General features: G+C 45.0%; 1 protein-coding gene across 1 annotated transcript; it reads left to right on the forward strand.

The window, feature by feature from the left end:
* The first annotated feature begins 8,107 nt into the window (after positions 1-8,107).
* On the forward strand, positions 8,108-20,771 carry TMEM14A (transmembrane protein 14A). The gene is made up of 5 exons (XM_066252976.1): positions 8,108-8,250; positions 12,235-12,312; positions 16,010-16,111; positions 17,163-17,250; positions 20,182-20,771. The coding sequence occupies exons 2-5, from the start codon at positions 12,243-12,245 to the stop codon at positions 20,219-20,221; spliced, it is 300 nt and encodes a 99-aa protein (XP_066109073.1). The 5' UTR covers positions 8,108-8,250; positions 12,235-12,242; the 3' UTR covers positions 20,222-20,771.
* Positions 20,772-23,474: the final 2,703 nt, after the last annotated feature.

Genomic DNA, 23,474 nt, shown 5'->3' on the forward strand with positions numbered 1-23,474 from the left:
AAATGGCCTCAGGGGGCCACATGCGGCCCACGGGCCGTAGTTTGGGGACCCCTGTCTTAATCCCTGCTGCTTTACCTCCAGAGGAAGCAAGTCTCAGATCGGGACTGACAGGACAGGGTGTGAGGACTGATCTATGAGCAGATAGGTAAACCAGCCCGATTTCAGATTTATTGAAAATCTGGAAGTCAGAGTCAGTGTGGTGTGTTTGGAGGGGATGAAATATTTGGTGTACCTGTGGTAGTCTTGTGGCTCAAACAGAAGGGAGCAGCCCTGGGTCATGCTGCTAGGAAATGCCGGTGAGAATTAGAACCAGGGGCTGCCTGACCCCCTTCTCAGAAGTAATTATCTCCGTATTAGCAATTAGCAAAAAAGTCCCATTCCTGGGATACCCCACAGTCCAGTTCTAGTGCTGTGAGTCCCTTGACCTGGGAAATCCTTTCATTATGATTATTAGTGAAGGGGCTGCTTCCCAGGAAATCCCTCATGTCTGGTTTTAGTACTGAAGGTCCCCAAACCCGCTGGGCCTGAGCAAACCTACTCTTCTGTAGGACCAAACCAGAAGAAGCACGGTTGGGTGCTACAGCATGAACCCCCCAAAAGCTATAGCCATGAAAAAAGATTCTGTGAAGAAAATCTTTGTGAGGCTTTGAAGCCCAAAGCCACTGGTGAGGAGATAAGGGAGTACTTGGAGAAGTTTGGTGAGGTGTCTCTCCAGGTGTGGTTTATACTCTCCACCAGCCCCTTGTGGCCGCTTTTCCCTTCCTTCCTCGTCTAGCTGGAGTTTTTCTCAGCTGGTCTTCTTTCTGGTCCCCTCTGGCTTTTGGATGCCTTCTCCCTGGTGAGTTCCCTTTAGGTCCTGAGCAAGGGGAAGGGCCAACCCTCAGCTTTGCCTGTGTTTCCAGATCGAGGGCATTGAGTTTTCATTGGCCCCAGAGTCTAACAAAAGGAAAGGCTCTGTTTTCATCACCTTTAAAGAAGGGGAACTTGTGAGAAACATCATGGAGGTCTAGGCCATCTGTGGTAGCAGGGTGAGGAGTCTCCAGCTCCCTGTGCTCATCCTCCTGCCTCTGGAGACCTAGCCCTTGAGTTAGTGGGGAACTTAGTAACTAGCCATCCCGATTTGCGCATTGAGAGTATCCCAGCAAACCCTTCCCTGGAGTGTGAAAAAAGGTCCTGGTTTCTGGCAATGAGTGTGGAAGGTTGGAAGAAAAGTACAAAACCCATACAGTGGTCCAGCAATGAGGAACTGACAGCAACACTGTCTTTAGTGTCAAATGGATATGGCACAGATTACACGCCTTCTGTGCTTGCTCTTACCCGCTTTTCCCCAGACCGTTGATGTTGGCAGCCATAGTTTGTGGTTCACAATAATGGTTTATCTGTTCATTGTTGCGTCACTCAGGGTGATGTGACTTAGTGTGCTATAATTATGAATATTAACAAATCATCTTTGACTTCGCCTGTGGATTAACTGTTGTGCTTTCTATAATGGTAGCACTAGTTTAACTTTTTAACATTATGAATATAATGACCATGTTTTCTAAGTGGTCAGATTGTGAAAATGAGAATGATTATAATAGCAACACAAGCATGATCCCATCGTCGAAAAAGAAAGCGAAACGACTATGTTCTTTTCCTGACAGATGGAAGGACATCTACAAGTGCATTAGGAAGGTGAACAACCCAAGCAGAGCATACTGCGCAGCGTGCAGCAAAGAATTTGGAATGGGGTGCGATGGGGGAGGGGCTGCAAAAGCACGTGTGGAGTCTGTATCTCACGAGTCCAGGATGAGACAGGCATGTGCTTCTAAACCAATCAGAAGTGTTTTCATGTCCCCAAAAGACAAAGCAGCAGCTGCTGAATTAGCTTGGACATTCCACATGGACAAACAGGCATTATCATATAGTTCTCTTGACCTATGAAACAAAAGCTACATTTTCTGATTCAGAGGTTGCAACTAAAATATCCTGTGGGCGAGCAAAAGGAAAAATTTTGATAACAGATGTGTTGGCCCCTTATAGATGGAGCTGATTTTGTCATTTCTCCTCAATAACCAGGTTTTCTACAGTGTCTCGGCTTCAAATGATGCACCATGGCAAGAAAAAAAATTCCCTTTAGCCCTTAGGTACTTTGAGTTGAAAAATGGAATTTCAAATCATCTTGATACCTGTGAGGATTTTTAATGAAACTGCTGAAATCAAAAAACAAAAGATTGTTAATATTTTGTCCAAATACAAACTAGACTTAGCTCATCTGTCTGCATATTCATCAGACAGTGCAAATGTAAATTTTGACAAATTCCATCCAATCTGTAAACTTCTTAACAAAGATAACGAAAAGATCTTACCTATTCAATGTCCTACACAGCTTGTATTTAACAGTGCTAGAAGGGGTATGATTGGCTTAATTCAATGTGATATTGAGACTTTCATAATGAAAGTTTTTGGTCACTTTTCAGTTTCCTCAAAATGCACAAAAGCACATAATGGTTTTTTTTTTTACTTTGTAGAAATGGAAGGAGAGAAACTCTGTAGCCACGTGCCTACAAGGTGAGTGTCACTGCTTCCAGCCATAGAAAAGATGCTAACATGTTGGCCTGCCATACAATCATATTCTCAAAGTGTGGGACAAGACGAATGTTCTTCTTTGACTTGGAAATATACTGAGGATGAGAATGGAGAAAAGAATTACAGAAAAACAGGAGTTTATGTGCCATTTCTCCAAGCCTGTTTGATGGTCTTTGAAGAGGCCAGAGAGATTCTGGAAAAGGGTGAACAGACTGCACCTGAGCAGTTCAATATTATGTAGAGGTTGAGACAAAACTCATACAGCAGATAAGGGACTCATTTTTTGGAAATAAGACTGCTTCTATCCTAAAAAAAAAAAAAATGTCAACAGACAAGGGCAGCCTGGCCTGACCTGTGATGGCACAGTGGATAAAGTGTCGACCTGGAATGCTGAGCTCACTGGTTCGAAACCCCGTCTTGCCCAGTCAAGGCACATATAGGAAGCAACTACTACGAGTTGATGCTTTCGGCTTCTCCCCACTCTTTATCCCTCTCTCTTCTATCTAAAAATCAATCAATAATTTTTTTTAAAAAAAAGGGCATCCAAGTTAATTAAAACAGGACTTTCTTAATTTCTTTACTAGAACTATAACTTATTTGGAATCCAAATAAGTTTGATTTCACCAGTTCAAATTACCTGTGTGCTTTAAACCATTTTCCCTGAGAAGGAAATGTTTAACTTATGATGGCAGTGTGCTTCGGAGCGTTTAACAATAGCAGATATTTTAGACATGGGTAGCCTATATGACGAATTTCTAGATGCAGAGGACCTGATTGACAAACAGCTGGTCTGTCAGAACAACCCTGTGGATTCAGAGTGGGTGGACATTTTTGGAGAAATGGAAATGAATTCCCACGAATCTAAAATGTAGCTGTTGCTGGTAAGTAAAACTCGAAGCATTCCGTGCTCAAACATTTCTGTTGAGATGTTGAGCTTCATGTCATCACCCCGGACCGACACTAGTGAGAAGAGCAGAGCTACAGGTCCCAGTGAAGTTTACATGTGACTGCTCAGGTATACCACTACTTAAAAGAAAAGATGTTCTGAAGACTGCAGGCAGGTCAAAAAATATTACTGTATAAGGAGACAGAAAGAATAAAAATATTTTATTATATGGGACAGAAAGAAAAATGTCATTTTCTTAATTCTCAACATTCTTTTTAGTTTCTGAAATACAAATCAAAGTACATTTTTGTAACATCATGTTAACAAGCTTTACATTCTTTTCAATACAGGATGACTTAATATAGGCACTTTACAACTTCCTTTTTAGGAACCACACATTTTATGGAGGAAAAAAGCTCCTTAAAAAGATACATGGGTACACAGGCTATCATTTTTCATTATTTTAGTGCTTATGAATGCCATAAGCATTTGAATAGCAGGCCCTCCATCTGAAAATTTGGTCCTCTAAAATAGGTAATTATTCCTCTAATAACAAAAATAAATTAAACGTACTGTTGAAAAAAAACACAGAAAAAAATTTTGGTATAGGCCTCTGAGTAAGCTTGAAAAACGAGTTAGGATGTGTTTCATCTGTACAGAAGGAACCTTTTAGAATCCACCTAAAAGCATCTGGCGGAACAGCTGGCCTGAGGTAACGGGCTGTTCTACCTCAGGGGTCAAGTCTCACAATAGCCATAGAAGCACTTACTCAACTCTAATCATAATTCTATATAGAATATACAACAATAGTAGAACAATCTCAACAGTTATTCAGTGCCTAGAAAGCAAAGTGTAAGCTTGGAGCAAATATCTCAGCAGGAGCAGTATTCAAAATTTTTATAGGACTTTGAAGGTGAAAAAACCTTCATTCATAGATGATGTCTTATGTGCAAATACACTTGTTTCCAGGACACTGGGGACAATGGATGTTATTTTTTGTTAAACATAAGAAATATCTAGGCCCTGGCCGGTTGGCTCAGTGGTAGAGCGTCGGCCTGGCGTGCAGGAGTCCCGGGTTCGATTCCCGGCCAGGGCACACAGGAGAAGCGCCCATCTGCTTCTCCACCCCACCCCCTCTCCTTCCTCTCTGTCTCTCTCTTCCTCTCCCGCAGCCGAGGCTCCATTGGAGCAAAGATGGCCCGGGCGCTGGGGATGGCTCCATGGCCTTTGCCTCAGGCACTAGACTGGCTCTGGTTGCAACAGAGCGACACCCCAGAGCATCGCCCCCTGGTGGGCGTGCCAGGTGGATCCTGGTTGGGCGCATGCGGGAGTCTGTCTGCCTCCCAGTTTCCAGTTTCAGAAAAATACAAAAAAAAAAAAAAAGAAAAAAGAAAAAGAAATATCTAATTAGATCTATTATATTTCTATTCCCTTTTTAAAGTCTTATGTATCTTATTTTGATTTATATATTTGTATTTAAAATATCTACAGCATATTAGCAGAGCCATATGTGCCTGATTTAGAAATAAACTATACATATATTGGGATGCTTATTCAAAATTTCTTTTACTGATGAGCACAGGCCTAAGTGAGAAGTAAACATGGGACCTGGAGGAAGAAAAGAATCAAGGACCTGAAGCAGGCTTTTTGTTTGTTTACAAATCAATTAATTGTCCTGTGATTTTGGTTTTTCTGTATCAGTCTCCCAAAGCCAGGGTAGCTCTGGAAAAACTGACACGAACCGAGTTTCTGAACATTTGAAAATGAGGACCAGTCTCAGGAACCAGGGCCCTCACTGAGGTGTAAGCGTCCTGTGCGTTCAGCCCATCAGTCAGTCGTGCTCTCCCCGCCTCCAGCCCCACACAGGGGCAGATTACGGAAACTGTGTTGCTTCAGATCGGGGACTCTCCAGATCCAGAGGGGCCTGGGAATGGAAATCAGGAGCTCTGAGAACTGGCACAGGAAAAAGAGATTTCTGTTTTCATTAACCCGTAATTAAAATTTAGCATTTCTTTTCATTAGGAAAATAGGCTGCAAACCACAGCAGTATCAGTACCTGTGACTGTCATCACTAGGATCCGCAGATATTCGTGTTGTAGACACCTCAAACTATTATGTGCACCACTACCTGGAAATTTTGGCAATTATTAAACCAATTCCAAGATACTGGAATTTAATAAAGGAGCACATCTGTTATATCACAGATTTTTTTTTTTTTTCATTTTTCTGAAGCTGGAAACAGGGAGAGACAGTCAGACTCCCGCATGCGTCCGACCGGGATCCACCCGGCACGCCCACCAGGGGGCGACGCTCTGCCCACCAGGGGGCGATGCTCTGCCCATCCTGGGCGTCGCCATGTTGCGACCAGAGCCACTCTAGCGCCTGAGGCAGAGGCCACAGAGCCATCCCCAGCGCCTGGGCCATCTTTGCTCCAATGGAGCCTTGGCTGTGGGAGGGGAAGAGAGAGACAGAGAGGAAAGCGCGGCGGAGGGGTGGAGAAGCAAATGGGCGCTTCTTCTGTGTGCTATATCACAGATTTAAATGTTCAATTATTTGATAACGATTTCAATAAAATTGGCTTCCTTGGCAATCGTATATATTTCTCTTTTGCATTTCTCCAGACTGACAAAGGGGTGGATGGCACATTGGAAGTTAGAGTCTGCTGTGGGTCATGAACAGAAAGTTTTACAAATAGTTAGAGGTCAGTAGGCTTTGCTGTACCTCTGCCTCATGCATTAACTGGAGTAAGTGGCAGCTGGTGGCATATGAGTTGGAAGGACAATGGCTCCTTTGCCTAAGGACCTTCCTGTTTCCACATGTCCAAGAATATGGAATTTACATAATATGCATAGAGTTGTTCTTCTGTGTTTAGGTGAAAGTACCTTGAGTAGGAGTATATCATAAGGCTGTTTGTACCTTCGAATAGCTTTGTAACGGGTAGAAGGGATCTGGGATCTTAGAGAGCAGAGAGAGGAAAGAAAAGGGGATGAAAAGGAGCTATAGAACCCATACTTAGGATCCCACTTCCTCCAATTCACATTCCAGTGCCTGCCATCTACTCTTTTTGTATGAGTGTGAGTGTGTGTGTGTGTGAGACAGAGAGACACAGAGTAAGGAATAGACAGGGATAGACAGGAAGGGAGAGAAATGAGAAGCATCAATTCTTCATTGCGGCTCTTCAGTTGTTCATTGATTGCTTTCTCATATGTGCCTTGACCAGGGCTGCAGCAGAGACAGTGACCCCTTGCTCAAGCCAGCGACCTTGGTTCAAGCCAACGACAATGGAGTCATGTCTTTGATCCCACACTCAAACCAGCAGCCCTGGCGACCTTGGGGTTTCAAATCTGGGTCCTCTGCATCCCAGTCTGAAACTCTATCCACTGTGCCACCGCCTGGTCAGGTGAATCTTTAAAAATCTTAACTCCCTAGGACCAATTTAGTTTTCTCATAAATTAGTCACATTACTGCTCAGAAGTACTTTTAACACATCAAATAGATTCAGCAAGTTTCACAAGATTAATATATATTTTAGCTTTTAAAAATTGCTATTGTTCCCAGTCTCACAGCAGCACTAGAGCCGCTTACTGACTTCTAGATGAAAGCCGCCTTCATATAGCTGAATGGCTATTATGGAGAGAAGTGGCCTGGACGGCAGCTCTGGAGCGAGAGAGAAGTTGTTAGAAGGAGGTATAATTCCACAAAGCCAAGTTAAGGTTCTTTCTAGGAGTGGATTACCCAAGGACTAGAGCAGGGGTCCCCAAACTACGGCCCGGCCCGCGGGCCACATGCGGCCCCCTGAGGCCATTTATCCGGCCCCTGCCGCACTTCTGGAAGGGGCACCTCTTTCATTGGTGGTCAGTGAGAAGAGCATAGTTCCCATTTAAATACTGGTCAGTTTGTTGATTGAAATTTACTTGTTCTTTATTTTAAATATTGTATTTGTTCCCGTTTTGTTGTTTTTACTTTAAAATAAGATATGTGCAGTGTGCATAGGGATTTGTTCATTGTTTTTTTAATAGTCCGGCCCTCCAATGGTCTGAGGGACAGTGAACTGGCCCCCTGTGTAAAAAGTTTGGGGACCCCTGGACTAGAGTCTTGGTAGACAGATTAAAAGTACCTTCCAAGTCTGGTACTCCATAACTTTCCCTTCAGATACTTAAATCCAGCTAATCCTGGGCTTGGATTACAAAACTAGGACCTTGATCTCCCTGCCAAATCTAAATGACCCCATACATAGGTAGTGTGTTAATGAAGGGTGCTTGGGCTTTGAAATCTGACAAACGTGGGCTCTAACCTTTGAACCCCACAGAGACTTTAGCTCCCTCCACTGAAAACAGCAACAGTCTGCTGGACAGACAGTATGTAAAAGACCTGGGTTGCTGCTGACACAAACGTCCCTGGAATAATGAATGAACTTCAGGGTTAAAAATCTCTCCCTCTGGGATTCCTGTTACATCCAGACAAACTCCCTGCTCCGTCCAGCAGGAGGCAGAAGATCCCGGTCCCCTGCTCAGGGCCAGAGCCAAAAGTCGGTCAGGCGACATGGGTGGTCAAACCCGGCCTCCGCCCTGCATGCCCCGGCGCCGGTGCTCCAGGCGGCCGACCTGACCCACCACCTCCCCGCAGCGGGTGGCCTGGGCGGGGCAGCGCATGCGCGCCGCGGGGAAGGCGGTGCCCGGAACCGCCGCCGCTGCGGAGTGTCGGGAGCGTGGGGCGCTGGCGAGCCGGAGACTTCCAGACTTCAGGTACCGAGTTTGCCCGCAGCTGGCTCCCGCGAGGAGGGCTCGGGGCTGCAGGTGAGTGGTACACCTTACGGTTGAGCACTTCCTGCCCTGAATTTTCTTGTAAAGGTGCAGAAATAAGCAGACAACCAGTCATACAGAGGACCTTGGTAGATTTTTGCAGGAAATGGGGATCTATTCTCCAGGGGTCGCTTTTCTGCTCCTCCTGGGTACTGCCCAAATCTCTTCCTTCTCGTGGCCCTGGCTCCCACCTGTCCTCCCTCCTACCTTCCTGGAGCTAGGGAGAGGTGGGGATAGGAGTGGTGTTCACGGATCATTCATTGCAAAAATGATGGCAAGGTTTTAACCTTCCTAGCTCCACCCAGACTTCAGTCGAAAATGTCTTTTGAGCCCCAAGCAGTGCAAATATGGGTAACTGTTGATACTCAACGTGTAAAAAAGCTCAGTATAGGGTAGTTTACGGAAAACCTCGTAGTGGTTTCCCCAGATTTTGGAAGGCCAAGGGCAAGGCAGGGCCCATTCACCTGGTTTCGTATACGGTGCAGTAAGTTATTTTGCTACGTTGCACCCAGTATGCTTTCTGGCCTTTTATTATTATTATTATTATTATTATTCATTTTTAGAGAGAGAGCAGAGAGAAGGGGGAAGGAGCAGGAAGCATCAACTCCCATATGTGCCTTGACCAGGCAAGCCCAGGGTTTTGAACCTGCGACCTCAGCATTGCCAGTTACGCTTTATCCACTGCAACACAGGTCAGGCTTTCTGGCCTTTTTGAGTGCTGAGCATCTCATCTGTGATGGGAGCGTGTGATGCGTCGCACATGGTTCCCCACCGCCGTCGCTTTCATGTTAAGGCAGCCTCTGGCTTCTCATCCGTTGCTCAGATGGTTCTGGCACAAAAAGGAGCAGGAGGGGTAAGAGCTTTTTGTCTCAATTATCTCTGTAAGTACAGAAACTTCTGGCAAGGATTGGGAATAGGGTTTTTTTTCTCCTTAAAACAGCATTCAGGTCACTAAAGAGATTAAGGACTGGCTGTTCCTGGCATTAGAGCTATGCTGAGGTTAGGTCAGTTACATAACACCTTCAGCCTGAAATTGTTCCTAGATTCACTAGTCATTCATTCATTCAGCATTTCCTCAGCACCTGCCTATGCATGCCAGTAAGCTTGATCCTGTGAGAAAGAGATGAATTTAACCTGAGCTTCACCTTCCAGGAGCTTGATGGGCTGAGAAGAGAGATCAGCCCTCATCACTAACTGTGCCAGGTAGAAGAGGGAGCCCTAAGGGAGTGTCAGAGGAAGAAATGGGGGCTTGGAGGAGGGAGAAGAATCGGCTTTTCACACCAGGTGGTTGGCTTAAGAGGAAAATCAGCTTCCCAAATTAGCATCTGATGATGTGTGTCAGGCATCTCAGACTGAGTATGTTTCAGATAGGTCTCATCATACCTGGTCGCCTCCCTCCTTCCCCTTCCACAAACATCTGCTGTTCCAGCGATCTCTGTCACAGGGAATAGCATCACGGCTTCCCTCCCCCTCCTCTCCGTGTGGTCCCAGCCAGAGAACTGGGCGTGGTCATCTCTTGCCTCACTCCTCCCCCTCACTTCTACACGCAGGCTTATGGAGTCCACCTCCGGAGCCTCCCTCCTGTGTGTCCACCTCTCCACCCTCACTACCATTTCTCGGGGCCAGGCTACCATCATCGCCTGCTTAGTTGACTGCAGCGGCCTCTCAGCTTATTTCTCTGCCTCATTTCACACATCTGCTACTGCAGCCAGGAGGTGCTTGCTGGAATGAAATCTGATTGCCAGGCTCCCTTCATTCATCCCTCCCTGCCCTTGGGACAGAAACAAGACTCCCTCACCTGGCTTATCGGGCCTGTCTTTCTCACTAGTCCCATCTCTTTTCAAAACCTCCTTGCAGTTCTTTCCGTTTTGTAGAAAGATGCTTTCTCACCGCACCAGGCCTTCGCACATCTTCTCCCTCTGCCTACAACGCCCTTCCTTGCTGCCCTCTTCCCTTGGCTTACTCCTACTCTCCCCAAGGTCCCAGCTGGGCCCCTGCTCCCCTAGGAGTCCTTCCTTAGGTGCCCGTGCCTCTCCTCTGAGGGCGCACTCGCGGATCAGCCTCCTCCACTGCACTGCACTGCACTGTACGTCCTGGAAGACCAGGGCCATGTCTGAGGGCTTTTCATTGCTTCTTACTGCCTTGCACAAAGAAGGTGCTCAATAAATAATTGCTAAATGAAATTCAGTGTAAATATAAGTTGTCATATTACGGTTTAATTTATTGAAGGCCTGAATCATGAATTCACCTTACCTCAGGTGTTTCCTCAGTGGCCTTCTACACATCAAGCTTAAAAATGGGTGCAAGGGTGAATGAGCATAACCATGATGAGAGCAGCTAGTACTTGCTGAATGTTCATCTTCTCCCGTGCCTCAGTTTCCCTCCCCCAAGACCCTTTCTCACAGTGTTCTAGCTTACTCTGAGATAAGTTCAGAATGCTTTTTCCATTCTTCTGGGTCAATTTGTTACCAATTGCTACAGGAAATAAATGACTGGGTTAACCTAAATGAAGATCAGTGAGAAAACTAAAGACTTCATATAACATTCCTCATTCCTCATATATATATATATATATATATATATATATATATACACACAAAGATAATTGTTTTCCCCATGGAGGAAATACAGATTTAAGATATGCCTGACCGGTGGTGGCTCCACGGATAGAATATCAACCCGGGACACTGGGGACCCAGTTTCAAAACCCCAGCTTGAGCGTGGGCGCAACCAGGTTTAGCATACGGCTGCCAGCTTGAGCGTGAGTGCAGCCAGGTTTAGCATACGGCTGCCGGCTTGAGCATGGGGTCGCAGGTGTGAGCCCAAAGGTCACTGGCTCAGCTGGAGCTCCCCGATTAAGGCACGTATGAGAAACAATGAACAACTAAAGTGACATAAATACAAGTTGATGCTTCTCATCTCTCTTCCTCTTTCTCTCTCTCTCTCTCTCTCTCTCTCTCTCTCTCCCCCACTAAAAGAAAAAAAAAAGATATAAAGGCCCCACAAGGACTGTTAGAGGAGTTGATGTTAAGGATGGGGTGTGATGCAGGGATCAGCAGCCAGCTCGTGACCAGCGTCCATGTCTTCAGCTTGTAGCCAGTATAATTTACGCTCCGTCTTGGAGAGCCGTGGGCAGGACTTCAGTGTAATCCCTCACCCCTGGAGCTACGGTTCAGCTGCTGCCATGCTCAGTAGGGTATCATTGTCGTTCAGTTCACTTTCTGCCAGGGCTTCGTTCTATTCTTTAGCAGTTTATCATCGATTAAACATGTTAAACATGAATGTGCCTGCCACCACTGAAGCGTTATCTCACAGCAAACTCCAAGTGACAAAGCAAATGTTTAAAGTGAATCTGTGGTTCAGTCAACAAACGTCCAGATTATCCATTTCCTGTTCTTCTGGTGTGAGGAGAACAGAGGGACAAACAGCTATACAAGTATGGAAGAATTGTAAGATAGACTTTCTGAAGTCAAGGAATCCAGAGGAAGAAGAGCAGTTTGCTCCAGACCAGTCTGATGGTGCAGGCTAGAGTGGTTAAGGAGTTTGGGCGGTGGTCCAGAGGGGGGCCCACATGTAGAGGGTGGTCGGGGTTTGTAGGTGGGAGAGAGGGGATACATTCCAGACATGAAGTGAACAACAAAGACACGGGGTGTCTCCAGTGAAGCGAGCCGGCTGAGCGCAGCAGAAATCTTTCTTGGGGAGGTGGAAGGGAAGTGAGTAGGCGAGGATCCTGCAGGTCTGAAGACAGGAAAGGAGTCAGCCTGCGGTGCCCCCCGCCCTCCCAGTGGCCTGAGAGCGATGAGCACGTGGGCACAGCAGTTGAGTGCTGGACAGGTGAAGGTCTAACTTCCCCTTTTTCAGGAGAGAAATTAATTTCTGTCATTCTGTGTAATGCCCATCAGTTTTATATACCTTGGCTCTCCCAAACTCTTTTTAGTTTGTAAAGTTTGTCCCTTCTCTCTTGTTTTACAATTGCAGCCTTGCCAATGGACCTTGTTGGTTTTGGTTATGCAGCCCTTGTGACATTCGGAAGTGTTTGGGGTTATAAGCGCAGAGGTAAGCCCAAGCCAGATTCTCCATCAGAATGACGTTGTGGGGGTTGGTGATTGTACTAGGACCCACTGAGGGTCTGTAAGTAGGGCAAAAAGCCAGAGTCATCCTAGAAGTGGCTGAGACCACTTCATGGAAGGAAGTGGGTTATTTGGGTTTGGGCATATAGAGCATTCTAACCTAGGGGTTCTAGGCCTCCCTCCACTACAAAATTCTAATTTCACCTGTCATTATCAGTGGCATAATTAATTGATTTAACATCCTCAGGGCTACTCACTTATTATGAAATGAAGGAAGGCTACTCACTTATTATGAAATGAAGGAATGTTTTGTTCACATAGACATAGGGTCAAAAACTGAATTATGTTGATATTGTGTGTTGCAAAGGAAAATTCACTGAATACTTAAATATCATGGCTAAAGTTATTTATCTCTGTTCAAAAGAAGAAAAAACCCATTTGATAAAGGGTTTTTATGGAGAAAAATATAAGTTCTATTTTTATATTTTACTTTGTTTTAAGGTAGAAGCATTAATAGTCATGGTATTTCATATTTCTGTTAAATTTTTATGAAATTTAAAAAATGAAGTATGTATCCCTGGCCGGTTGGCTCAGTGGTGGAGCATCGGCCTGGCGTGCAAGGGGTCCCAGGTTCGATTCCCGGCCGGGGCACACAGGAGAAGCGCCTATCTGCTTCTCCACCCCCTCCTTCCTCTCTGTCTCTCTCTTCCCCTCCCGCAGCCGAGGCTCCATTGGAGCAGGGATGGCCCGGGCACTGGGGATGGCTCCTTGGCCTCTGCCCCAGGTGCTAGAATGGCTCTGGTCGCAACAGAGCGATGCCCCGGAGGGGCAGAGCATCGCCCCCTGGTGGGCAGAGCGTCGCCCCCTGGTGGGCTTGCCGGGTGGATCCCGGTCGGGCGCATGCGGGAGTCTGTCTGACTGTCTCTCCCCGTTTCCAGCTTCGGAAAAATACACACACACACAAAAAATGAAGTATGTATATTTTAATGAGAGAGAGAGCCAGGAAGGGAGAGAGGAAAGAGATGAGAAGTATCAACTCGTAGTTGTAGCACTTTAGTTGTTCATTGATTGCTTCTCATATGTGCCTTGACCGGGGAGCTCAAGTCGAGCGGGTGACCCCTTGCATAAGTTAGCGACCTTGGGCTCAAGCCAGTGACCTTGGGCTTCAGCCAGCAGCCTTTGGCCTTTAGCCAGCAGCCTTTGGGTCATGTCAATGATCCCGTGCTGACGCTGGCAACCTTGGGGTTTTGAACCAAAGACCTCAGTGTTTTATCTACTGCACCACCACTGGTCAGGCAAAAATGAAGTATATTTTAAAGAGTGTTATATCTGTGGCATTGGTGGATTTATATTTGAGTGAAAAGGCTAGGTCTACGCAATATTAAAATAATTCCTTCCTTAGAAATTGCTAAGAAGCCCGAGGCCGGAAGCACAGTTCTCCCCAGGGCCTGAGGGGCTGGCAGGGTAGATAGAGTAAGTCTCTGCTCTGATTCCTGACAGCTTGTTATACACCTTAGACTTTTATTTCTCAATATGGGAAGCACTGTGGATTTGTATATGATGGGGAAGAAAATGATGGCACCAGATTAAGACCTGTAAACAACTACATAAAAGTTGATGATTCAAAATCTACTTTAAAGAGGACTCAGTGTAAAACCCTGATAGGATTGTTATTGACTGTTTTTTATTTCACAAAGATATGTCTAAATAACCTCTACTACAAACAGGAAAGAACATCTGGACATTAGTGCCTGGCTTTAAGGGAGGAGTGTGTGTGTGTGTGTGTATGTGTGTGTGTGTATGATGGGGTGTACAAGGGGAGAAGGGAGGGGATTACTTTACCCTTCTAACCCAAATCTCTTCAGAAACTTATTAAATTGCATTAGCTGTTAAGGTCTGTGATTTCAGGGATCTGTTGCTCAGCTGCACAGTATGGTTCCTTGACCTTCTGCAAGGGCCTGGAAGCCCCTGAGGGTATTATGTGTTCACAGAGAAGCCCACTCTTGTGGCATAACATGTGTTAAGAGCACCGGCCACAGAATCATGTATTCTCAAAATCTGCTCTTGCCTCTACCACTTAGGAATTGTTTTAACTTCTGGGCCTCAGTTCCTCATTTGTAAATTAATCTGTTAGGATTAAATAAAATATTCTCCTTAACCATACTCTTACCTGCCTTCTGCTCGACCCATCAGTGCCTATCTAGTGCTGCCTCTGTGCCTGGCACTGTTTTGTGCCCTAGAAAAACAGCAGTGAGCAAAAAAGACATGCGCGCACAGTGAGTGGAGAGAGCGGCGTTGCATATCTGACGATGGACAGTGGGAGACTAGAACGGGGGCCTCAGTCAGAGTGACGGGTCCGAGAAGGCATCTCTGAGGAACTGACACTTAAGACAACATCCAAAGGCAAGCTGCAGTTGACCAGGTGAACAAAGCAGGGAAGAGCGGTCCAGACAGGGAACAGCAGCGCGTCTGGAGGCCACGAGCAATAAAGAGTTGGGCATAGTATAGTCAGGGGACTTGAAAGGAGGCCAGGGCTCCGAGAATAGAGCAAACTCGGGGTTCTCCTAAGGTCAGTGGGAAGCACGGAGGGTTTTTTAATTAGATGTATGTGTTCAAAAGATCATATTACTGTGTTTAGAGAATAGATTTGGGGAGGGTTAGGGGAGCAATGAAAAATTTAAGATTTCTAACTGTAACAACATCTTAAGCCTTTATGTATTTGACATGGAGGATATTAAACCTGTTTTGCAACTGATAAAACTCAGAGGTCAAGTGACTTAGCCAAAGCCCTTCAGACAGGAAGTCAAAGAATTTGAAGTAGAACCTAGGGCGTTTGGCTTCTCATTCAGGACGCTGTTACTGCGAGTGAGTGAGTGAGTGTGTGTGAATGGTGGGTGTGTGTGTTGCTGCGATAGTCTTAACCCTGGTTGCAATCTGAATTTCTATGGATATTTTTAAAATTTGAGCTACTTTGACCCTAACCCTAGGGATTCCAGTCTAACAGATTCTGAGGAGAGTGAACTCCATGAAGCAGGGACAGTGTGTGTCTTGTTTAGTGTCACTGGCATGTGGCCTAGTGCACAGAAAGTGGTTGGTGTTGGCCACAGTGCCCTGGTGCAGTAGGTGGGTGGGTTGGGGGCGGGCTGGCTGCATCGGTACCCTGGTGCTTCCCATTTCTCAGTGTAGTCACCTCTCATCCCCGAGTCCTGACATCTGGAGGCTGGAAAGTGTCTTAATTATTCAGGAGAGAACCATCACTTGGGTTGCGTAGCATTTCTCTACCACTGTAAGCTAAAAATACTAATGTATTTTACTTTTATTGTCACAACCTCGCAGTAAAAAGATGGAGGCAAAGAGAAAAGGAAGAAAAAAAGGGAGGACAACTGATTGCCGAAGGTCACGCAATCCATGTCAAAACCACGACTACAAGGCAGACTTTCTTATTCCCTCAAATGATTCCTAACCTTGCATTGCTATGTGCATTCGGGGTTCCTGTGCCTCGCACTTAGGACTGAGCGTGAAACAGTCACTTCTTACAAACCTCCGTGAACAGTCCTGTGTGCAGCTCGGCTTTGTCCAGTCCCAATGCCCGAGGAGGAGCACACCTGGAGGTGCAGGCATCACAATTGAAGTAATTCCTTTCATTTTATAATTCTCTTTCTGAGCCCGTACTTGTTTTTCAGGTGGTGTTCCATCTTTGATTGGTGGTCTTTCCGTTGGAATTTTGGCTGGCTACGGAGCTTACCGTGTCTCCAATGACAAGCGAGATGTAAAGGTGTCTCTGTGTAAGTCAGGCATTTTCCCCAGCTGGGGACTCGAACCTGGGAAGTAGCTGATGTGATGCTTCTAACTTTAATATTATCACCTAGTCTGTTGTTTAGTCTCCTGGTGTCCGATTTCCCAAAGTGGAATGCTACAAAAGAGAAACAGTCCACCTTTTTCGAATGCGAAAACAGTATTATTTTTATTAATCAGGTCTTACTTTAAAAAAAAGATACTAATTATTTTCCTGACATTCAGCTACCTAAACATTCATTGAGTGTCTCCTACTGGTCCAGGCATACTGGCCTGTGTTTCTGAGCAAACAGTCTTGGTCTTCCAGGAATAGTCTGTAAATAGAAATTTAACTTAGAAAAAGACGTCCATTTAGAGATATTTCAAGAATGGATTTTTTTTTAATGTTATTTATTGATTTTAGAGAGAAAAGAGATAGAAAGGGGGGAGGAGCAGGAAGCATCAACTCATAGTAGTTGCTTCAAGACTGCGTTTTAACATGCTTGTGTACTCACACCTTTTTGATGAGTGAGTTTGTTTTAATAGAACGCTTCATCTTTTGGGGGGGAAAGATAGCAACTCAGTCCCTGTGCACAGTAGTTTGTTGGATTAGAAAGCTGAAGTAGGCCCTGGCCGGTTGGCTCAGCGGTAGAGCATCGGCCTGGCGTGCGGGGGACCCAGGTTCGATTCCCGGCCAGGGCACACAGGAGAAGCACCCATTTGCTTCTCCACCCCCCCCCCTTCCTCTCTGTCTCTCTCTTCCCCTCCCGCACAGGCGCTGGGGATGGCTCCTTGGCCTCTGCTCCAGGCGCTAGAGTGGCTCTGGTCGTGGCGGAGCGGCGCCCCGGAGGGGCAGAGCATCGCCCCCTGGTGGGCGTGCCGGGTGGATCCCGGTCGGGCGCATGCGGGAGTCTGTCTGACTGTCTCTCCCCGTTTCCAGCTTCAGAAAAATACAAAAAAAAAAAAAAGAAAGAAAGAAAGCTGAAGTAGCGTCCCCCATTTTTCCTCACAAGCAAGCACTGATAATGTGTTTGACCTCTGGTTCGTGCGTTGGTTTTTCAGTTGCGGCTTTCTTTCTGGCCACCATAATGGGTGTGAGGTTTAAGAGATCCAAGAAAGTCATGCCGGCCGGGCTGGTTGCAGGCTTAAGGTAAGGAAAACTATTTGCATTTATAGTCTCCTCCGCCATCATTTTGAATTACTGAATTTTGGGCAATAGTCGGTTTTAATTTGAAATATCAAAATAATTTTTATTATACTAAGTATGACTGTGAAACCTTAAGATGTCATGCATTCCGTCAGTCACTGATGTTGAAGTGTATATGACCATATCATTTTTATTGAATACACTTAGTGTTGCTGTAGTATTCTATCAGAATAAAGAACTAAAATAAGCCTCATTTTTCCTCAAGTGGCAAAAAATTACCCATCAGTGGCAAAAAATATATTAAATTTGATACTCATTCTTAGAGAGTTGGACAGAGTGATAGTCTACTGGTGATTTTGAGTTTCTAAGGGAGAAAACAATATTTTTTAAGATAGGGAGCTTCAACTTTTTCTTAATTTGATGCCAGTAATTCTGTCCATGAGATTAAGCAGGTGACCAAGTAAAAATGCATAGGTTACATTTTTAATTCTTCCTGAAAGCTGCCTTTCTATATGGAAAACCACAAATGTATTTATTTATTATTATTTATTATTTATTCCTTTTTGCTTTTTGGAATTTATTCTGAAGAAATAATGAGATGTATATAATGACTGATGTTTGTTTATTGCAACTTTATTTCTTTTTATTATTATTTTTTTTGTATTTTTCTGAAGCTGGAAACGGGGAGAGACAGTCAGACAGACTCCCGCATGCGCCCGACCGGGATCCACCCGGCACGCCCACCAGGGGGCGACGCTCTGCCCACCAGGGGGCATCGCTCTTTTGCGACCAGAGCCACTCCAGGGCCTGGGGCAGAGGCCAAGGAGCCATCCCCAGCGCCCGGTCCATCTTTGCTCCAATGGAGCCTTGCTGCGGGAGAGGAAGAGAGAGACAGAGAGGAAGGAGAAGGGGAGGGGTGGAGAAGCAGATGGGCGCTTCTCCTGTGTGCCCTGGCCGGGAATCGAACCCGGGACTTCTGCATGCCAGGCCGATGCTCTACCACTGAGCCAACCGGCCAGGGCTGCAACTTTATTTCTAATGCAAAACGATAAACTGAAAACTTAGAAACAACCTAAAACTTCACCAGTAAGGAAATGTTTCTGTTTCAGTAAATGCTGGGTCCATTTAATAGAATATTGAGCAACAGGTCATGTTTTCAAAAACTATTAGTGGCATTGGAAAATCTTAATAACCCAAGAAGAGATTTTTAAAAGGAGAGAAAAACAACCAAATATAATGTGATCTTAATTTTAAAAAGTTTATATATTTTTTAAAAAACCAAGGTGGGAGGGGAAATACCTCAAACTGTTAGTTTGTCTCTGGTGGTAGCATAATGAGTAATTTTCCCCTCTGCTCCGTAGAATTTTCTAGTGCGGCTATGTTTATATTTACAGTTTGGGGAAGAAAGGTATGATTATAAAGACTGCTTTCCAGTTTTAGGCCTGTCTAAAAATGACACTTGGGTGGTGGCAAGAATCAGAAGTAGGGTTTGCCTGACCTGTGGTGGCGCAGTGGATAAAACCTTGACCTGGAATGCTGAGGTCGCCGGTTTGAAACCCTGGGCTTGCCTGGTCAAGGCACATATGGCAGTTGATGCTTCCAGCTCCTCCCCACCTTCTCTCTCTTTCTTTCTCTTCTCTAAAATGAATTAAAAATAAAAATAAAAAAATAAAAAGAAGTTCTCCATATTTACCAGAAGTAGGGTTTATGGGTCAAGGAGACAAGACTTCAAAGATCCCAAGTGCCTGCTGCTACCTCCCTTTTAAGTTGCAATCTTCTGAAAAGCACCAGTGAGCATTTTAGAGTGATCAGTCATTTAGGAAAATGACAGTCAGTAGTTTCAGTTCTGATGGTATCAGGAAAACATATGTAAATATATATATATATTATTATATATATAATATATATATAAAAGGACAAGAATTAATGAAAAGTAGCTGAGATGGTAATAACCCCTCAAAATTGTTCCTCGATTATTTTTTCTGCTTGCTTTGCTTTGCAAGCTTTGTGAAAGTTTTCTTTCTTTTGAAACCTTTCTCTCGTAAAGCTTCATCCCAGATCTTAGGAACAACGAGTTCTAATTTTTCTCGTAAATTGAATGAACATTTTTAAGTGGCTCATTCAGTCATGCTGGGAAGTTCGGATGCAGGGAGAATGGGATCAGCGCTGCCCCCAGGAGCTGAAGTCAGGGAGAAGCCTGGGAGCCTGAGCTCAGCCCCATCTCGGGTCAGGGATGCAGGGAGAATGAGATCTCCCTGCCCCCAGGAGCTGAAGTCAGGGAGAAGCCTGGGAGCCTGAGCTCAGCCCCATCTCGGGTCAGGGATGCAGGGAGAATGAGATCTCCCTGCCCCCAGGAGCTGAAGTCAGGGAGAAGCCTGGGAGCCTGAGCTCAGTCCCGTCACGGGTCAGGGATGCAGGGAGAATGAGATCTCCCCTGCCCCCAGGAGCTGAAGTCGGGGAGAAGCCTGGGAGCCTGAGCTCAGCCCCATCTCGGGTCAGGGATGCAGGGAGAATGAGATCTCCCTGCCCCCAGGAGCTGAAGTCAGGGAGAAGCCTGGGAGCCTGAGCTCAGTCCCATCACGGGTCAGGGATGCAGGGAGAATGAGATCTCCCCTGCCCCCAGGAGCTGAAGTCAGGGAGAAGCCTGGGAGCCTGAGCTCAGCCCCATCACGGGTCAGGGATGCAGGGAGAATGAGATCTCCCCTGCCCCCAGGAGCTGAAGTCAGGGAGAAGCCTGGGAGCCTGAGCTCAGTCCCATCACGGGTCAGGGATGCAGGGAGAATGAGATCTCCCCTGCCCCCAGGAGCTGAAGTCAGGGAGAAGCCTGGGAGCCTGAGCTCAGTCCCATCACGGGTCAGGGAGCGCAGCCCCCTCTTCCTCGTGCCCTGTAAGAGCCACCTCCCTTTGCCTTTCTTTTCTTTTCTTTTCATCCAGCCTGCTGATGATTCTGAGACTTGTCTTACTGCTGGTCTGAGAATCAGAGGAACTGAAAACCTAGTGGATGGCGCTCTACAGTAACGGGCAGAGCACACTCTTGGAACGCAAAAGATGATTCCTGAATAAGCCGTTAAGTGTCTTATTTAATGTTAGAAACAAAAGAAACACTGTCACCTCTAAGTTGAACACTAGTCTGAGGTGGTGTGGGGTTTTTTGTCTTTTTTTTAACAAAGCTTTGTTTTCTGTTGTCAGGTACTGTTTTCATTAAAGATGTTTAATGAATTGTGATACTCTTTCATTGCTGTGTTTAGTGTTATATATGTGGTATTTTTCAACAACTCCAAGTACCCGTCTGAAGTAAGTTTAAATTAAACTACAGTATATTAGATAATGGAATGTCCTAAGTGGGCTTTACAGAATGCTGATCTATTTATGTCATTTGTATCATATTAGACATTATACTTTTTCCATGTAATTGTATTGCTGCCAGTGTTATTTTTTTTTCTTTAAAAAGTTTCATTCTCAGCACATTCTATAATAAAAGAATGTATTCGATATTCAAATAAAAGATGTTGTTTTAAACCTGCTTTCTTTATTTTTTTCATTTTAGTGTCTTCTCTATATATTCAAATCATCTTTGACATTTAAACATTCAATTATTAATGAAAAATGATGGAAAGAAAGGTTAATTAAGCCAGAACTCCTCTTCAGGAGTAGATATTATTCTCTCTCTCTTTCTCTGAAACAGTAATAATTCTGAAACAAAAATGATTTTGCCTCAACTCGCCGCTTCATTTTTAGGTGTATTTATGACTATTTATGACTTTTCTTTTTCTTTTTTTTTTTTTATATTTATTTATTTTTATTGTATTTATTTTTAATGGGGTGACATCAGTAAATCAAGATACATATATTCAAAGATAATATGTCCAGGTTATCTTAAAGTTCAATTATGTTGCATACCCATCACCCAAAGTCAGATTGTCCTGTCACCCTCTATCTAGTTCTCTTTGTGCCCCTCCCCCTCCCCCTTCCCTCTCCCTCTCCCCCCTCCCCCCGTAACCACCACACTCTTATCAATGTCTCTTGGTCTCACTTTTATGTATTTATGACTTTTCGTGTCCACGGCACACACTTTCAGGTGCTAGACTGAGCATCAGGGGACCTCAGTCCCAGCCCAATTCCCCCACTGTGCTGTGCTCTCGGGAAAGTCGTTTCTTCTCTCTGGGACTCAGTTTCTCCTCCTTAAGGAGGAATTTGGATTGAATGATGGACAGGAACCATTAGAGCTCTAAAACCCTGCAATATTTGTCCCCTTGGCTGTCTGCAGTGGTGTTAGATTTCAGACCCTTCTTCTTTATGTATTCTTTTTTAACTTGGAGGTAACATTGGTTAATAACATTGTATCGGTTTCAGGTATACAACATTATAATTCGGTATTTGTGTATGCTGTAGTGTGCTCACCACCCAAAGTCTGGTTTCCATCCATAAACATGTATTTGACCCTTTATAACCATTCATCTCCCCCTACCCTGTCACCTCTGGTAACTGCCACTCTGTTGTCTGTACCTATGAGTATGTTTTTGTTTTGTTTGCCATTTGTTTCATTATATTCCACATTAGAGTGAAATCGTACAGTTTTTATCCTTTTCCATCTGACTTATTTTGCTTAGCCTAATCCACTCAAACCCTCTCTTTAAATGAAGGGGTGGGTAGAGAGCTCCCACTGATAACAGCAGAGTTGATATGGTTACTGTGCTCAGCTCACTTTCAAGGAGGCTGTGAAACTTACAGTGATAACTAATTTAACTGAGGGAAGAAAGAAGAAAAATCCTTCCTTAACCAAATAGGCATCCCAGACAAAATCCTTTAATATGCTTTAAAAATATTCCACCTCAAAACAAAGGAAAAAACCCCCCACTAACCCTAATGGCGTCAAAGAGGTAGTTGTCACAGCAAGTCTGGAAAAGCAGTGTCATTAGGGTGCTCCCCACACCTGCTGTCAAGGGTAATTGAGAAGAACCTTCGTATTCATATTGCCAACAAGCTTATCAGCTTACACTCAAACCGTGATTAGGGTACTAAAGCAGAAATTAAATGTGAACTTGATCATAGAATTATATACTATATCTGAAAAATGCTCTCGTAATTGAAAGTTTAAGAAAATAATTTGAAGCTATGCCACATCCTAAACTTTTTCCAAAACGTGGTGTAAGTGAGTAAGGATGGTGGGTCAGCTTTGATGACGTACTCAATAAAGACTCCAGGTCAGAGTGAGGTCATGTGGCCAGTCTGAACATGGGAGGAAAGAAGTTCTGTTTTGCCCAGTGAATATTTTTTAGGTGTTCCCCTGCTATGTAGTGCCTTTTCTGTTAATTAACCTAAACTAAGAATGATAATGTTACTCAATGCTTTTCTCAAATAGCTGTGATTTACTGAGCATTTGTTATATAGGAGCTGCTTTACCAAGTAGACACCTTTGGGGCACCTGCCCTGTTCACAGGGATTCCCCGTCTTCAAGAACTGTGTGATCCTTCTCACCTGCACAGGAGTGATGGGCTCCTGCCCACCGTGACTGCACTACAGACCCCACCTTCCAGCCAGGACTCACTGACTGGGTCCATTGACTCACCCAACTCAACTGAAACCCAGTTTGCATCCTAGGAATTTAGCACTGAGACTCCGAGGCAGCTCTGTGTGTGACTGGAACTGAAACGTAATCTCAGGGACTGTGGGACAACCCTAGTTTGTCACACAGACCGAGGAACAGAGAAAGGTAATTGGTAAAGAAAGCAAAACAAAGCCGGTGGAGGCAGAGAAGTGGAGAGACTGAAAGAGTACAGTGACTCCTCACTTACTGTTGTCAACAGTTTCTTGGAACTGATGAAAAAATTGCACAACAAAACTTATTTTTTCTGTAGACTAATGAATATATATAAACAAGAGTTAGGTTCCTAGGACAATTCATCAACGTTACAACCAAACAACACTAAACGAAACCATTTGACTTGAGGACCTGCTGAACCAAGAAATGCTATTTCGGTATGTATGCTAACTGTGTTGAATGGGGAGAAGCCTGATGAAGCAGCTCTTCCTCCGACCTGGAAAGCCCATCGTTCATCACGGTACCTGCCGGCGCCTGCACGTGAGAAGTGAACGGGTCCCACCCGTTCTCCAGCTGACTTGCGTGCTACTTTCTGGGAGGCTGCCTTCACATCTCAGTACCTGCTTCCTAGACTGTGTTTGACGAAGTGGGTGTGCACGCCCTCTGGACTGATTCCTCTCCCCGC

The sequence above is a fragment of the Saccopteryx bilineata genome, chromosome 1 (assembly GCF_036850765.1).
Source record: "Saccopteryx bilineata isolate mSacBil1 chromosome 1, mSacBil1_pri_phased_curated, whole genome shotgun sequence".
NCBI lineage: Eukaryota > Metazoa > Chordata > Mammalia > Chiroptera > Emballonuridae > Saccopteryx > Saccopteryx bilineata.

Bases quoted from the DNA above. Each gene is read 5' to 3' on its own strand.
- TMEM14A (XM_066252976.1), top strand. From the start codon at position 12,243: ATGGACCTTGTTGGTTTTGGTTATGCAGCCCTTGTGACATTCGGAAGT. The intron at 12,313-16,009 runs GTAAGCCCAAGC...CTTGTTTTTCAG, and splicing joins TTGGGGTTATAAGCGCAGAG to GTGGTGTTCCATCTTTGATT. The intron at 16,112-17,162 runs GTAAGTCAGGCA...TTGGTTTTTCAG, and splicing joins AGATGTAAAGGTGTCTCTGT to TTGCGGCTTTCTTTCTGGCC.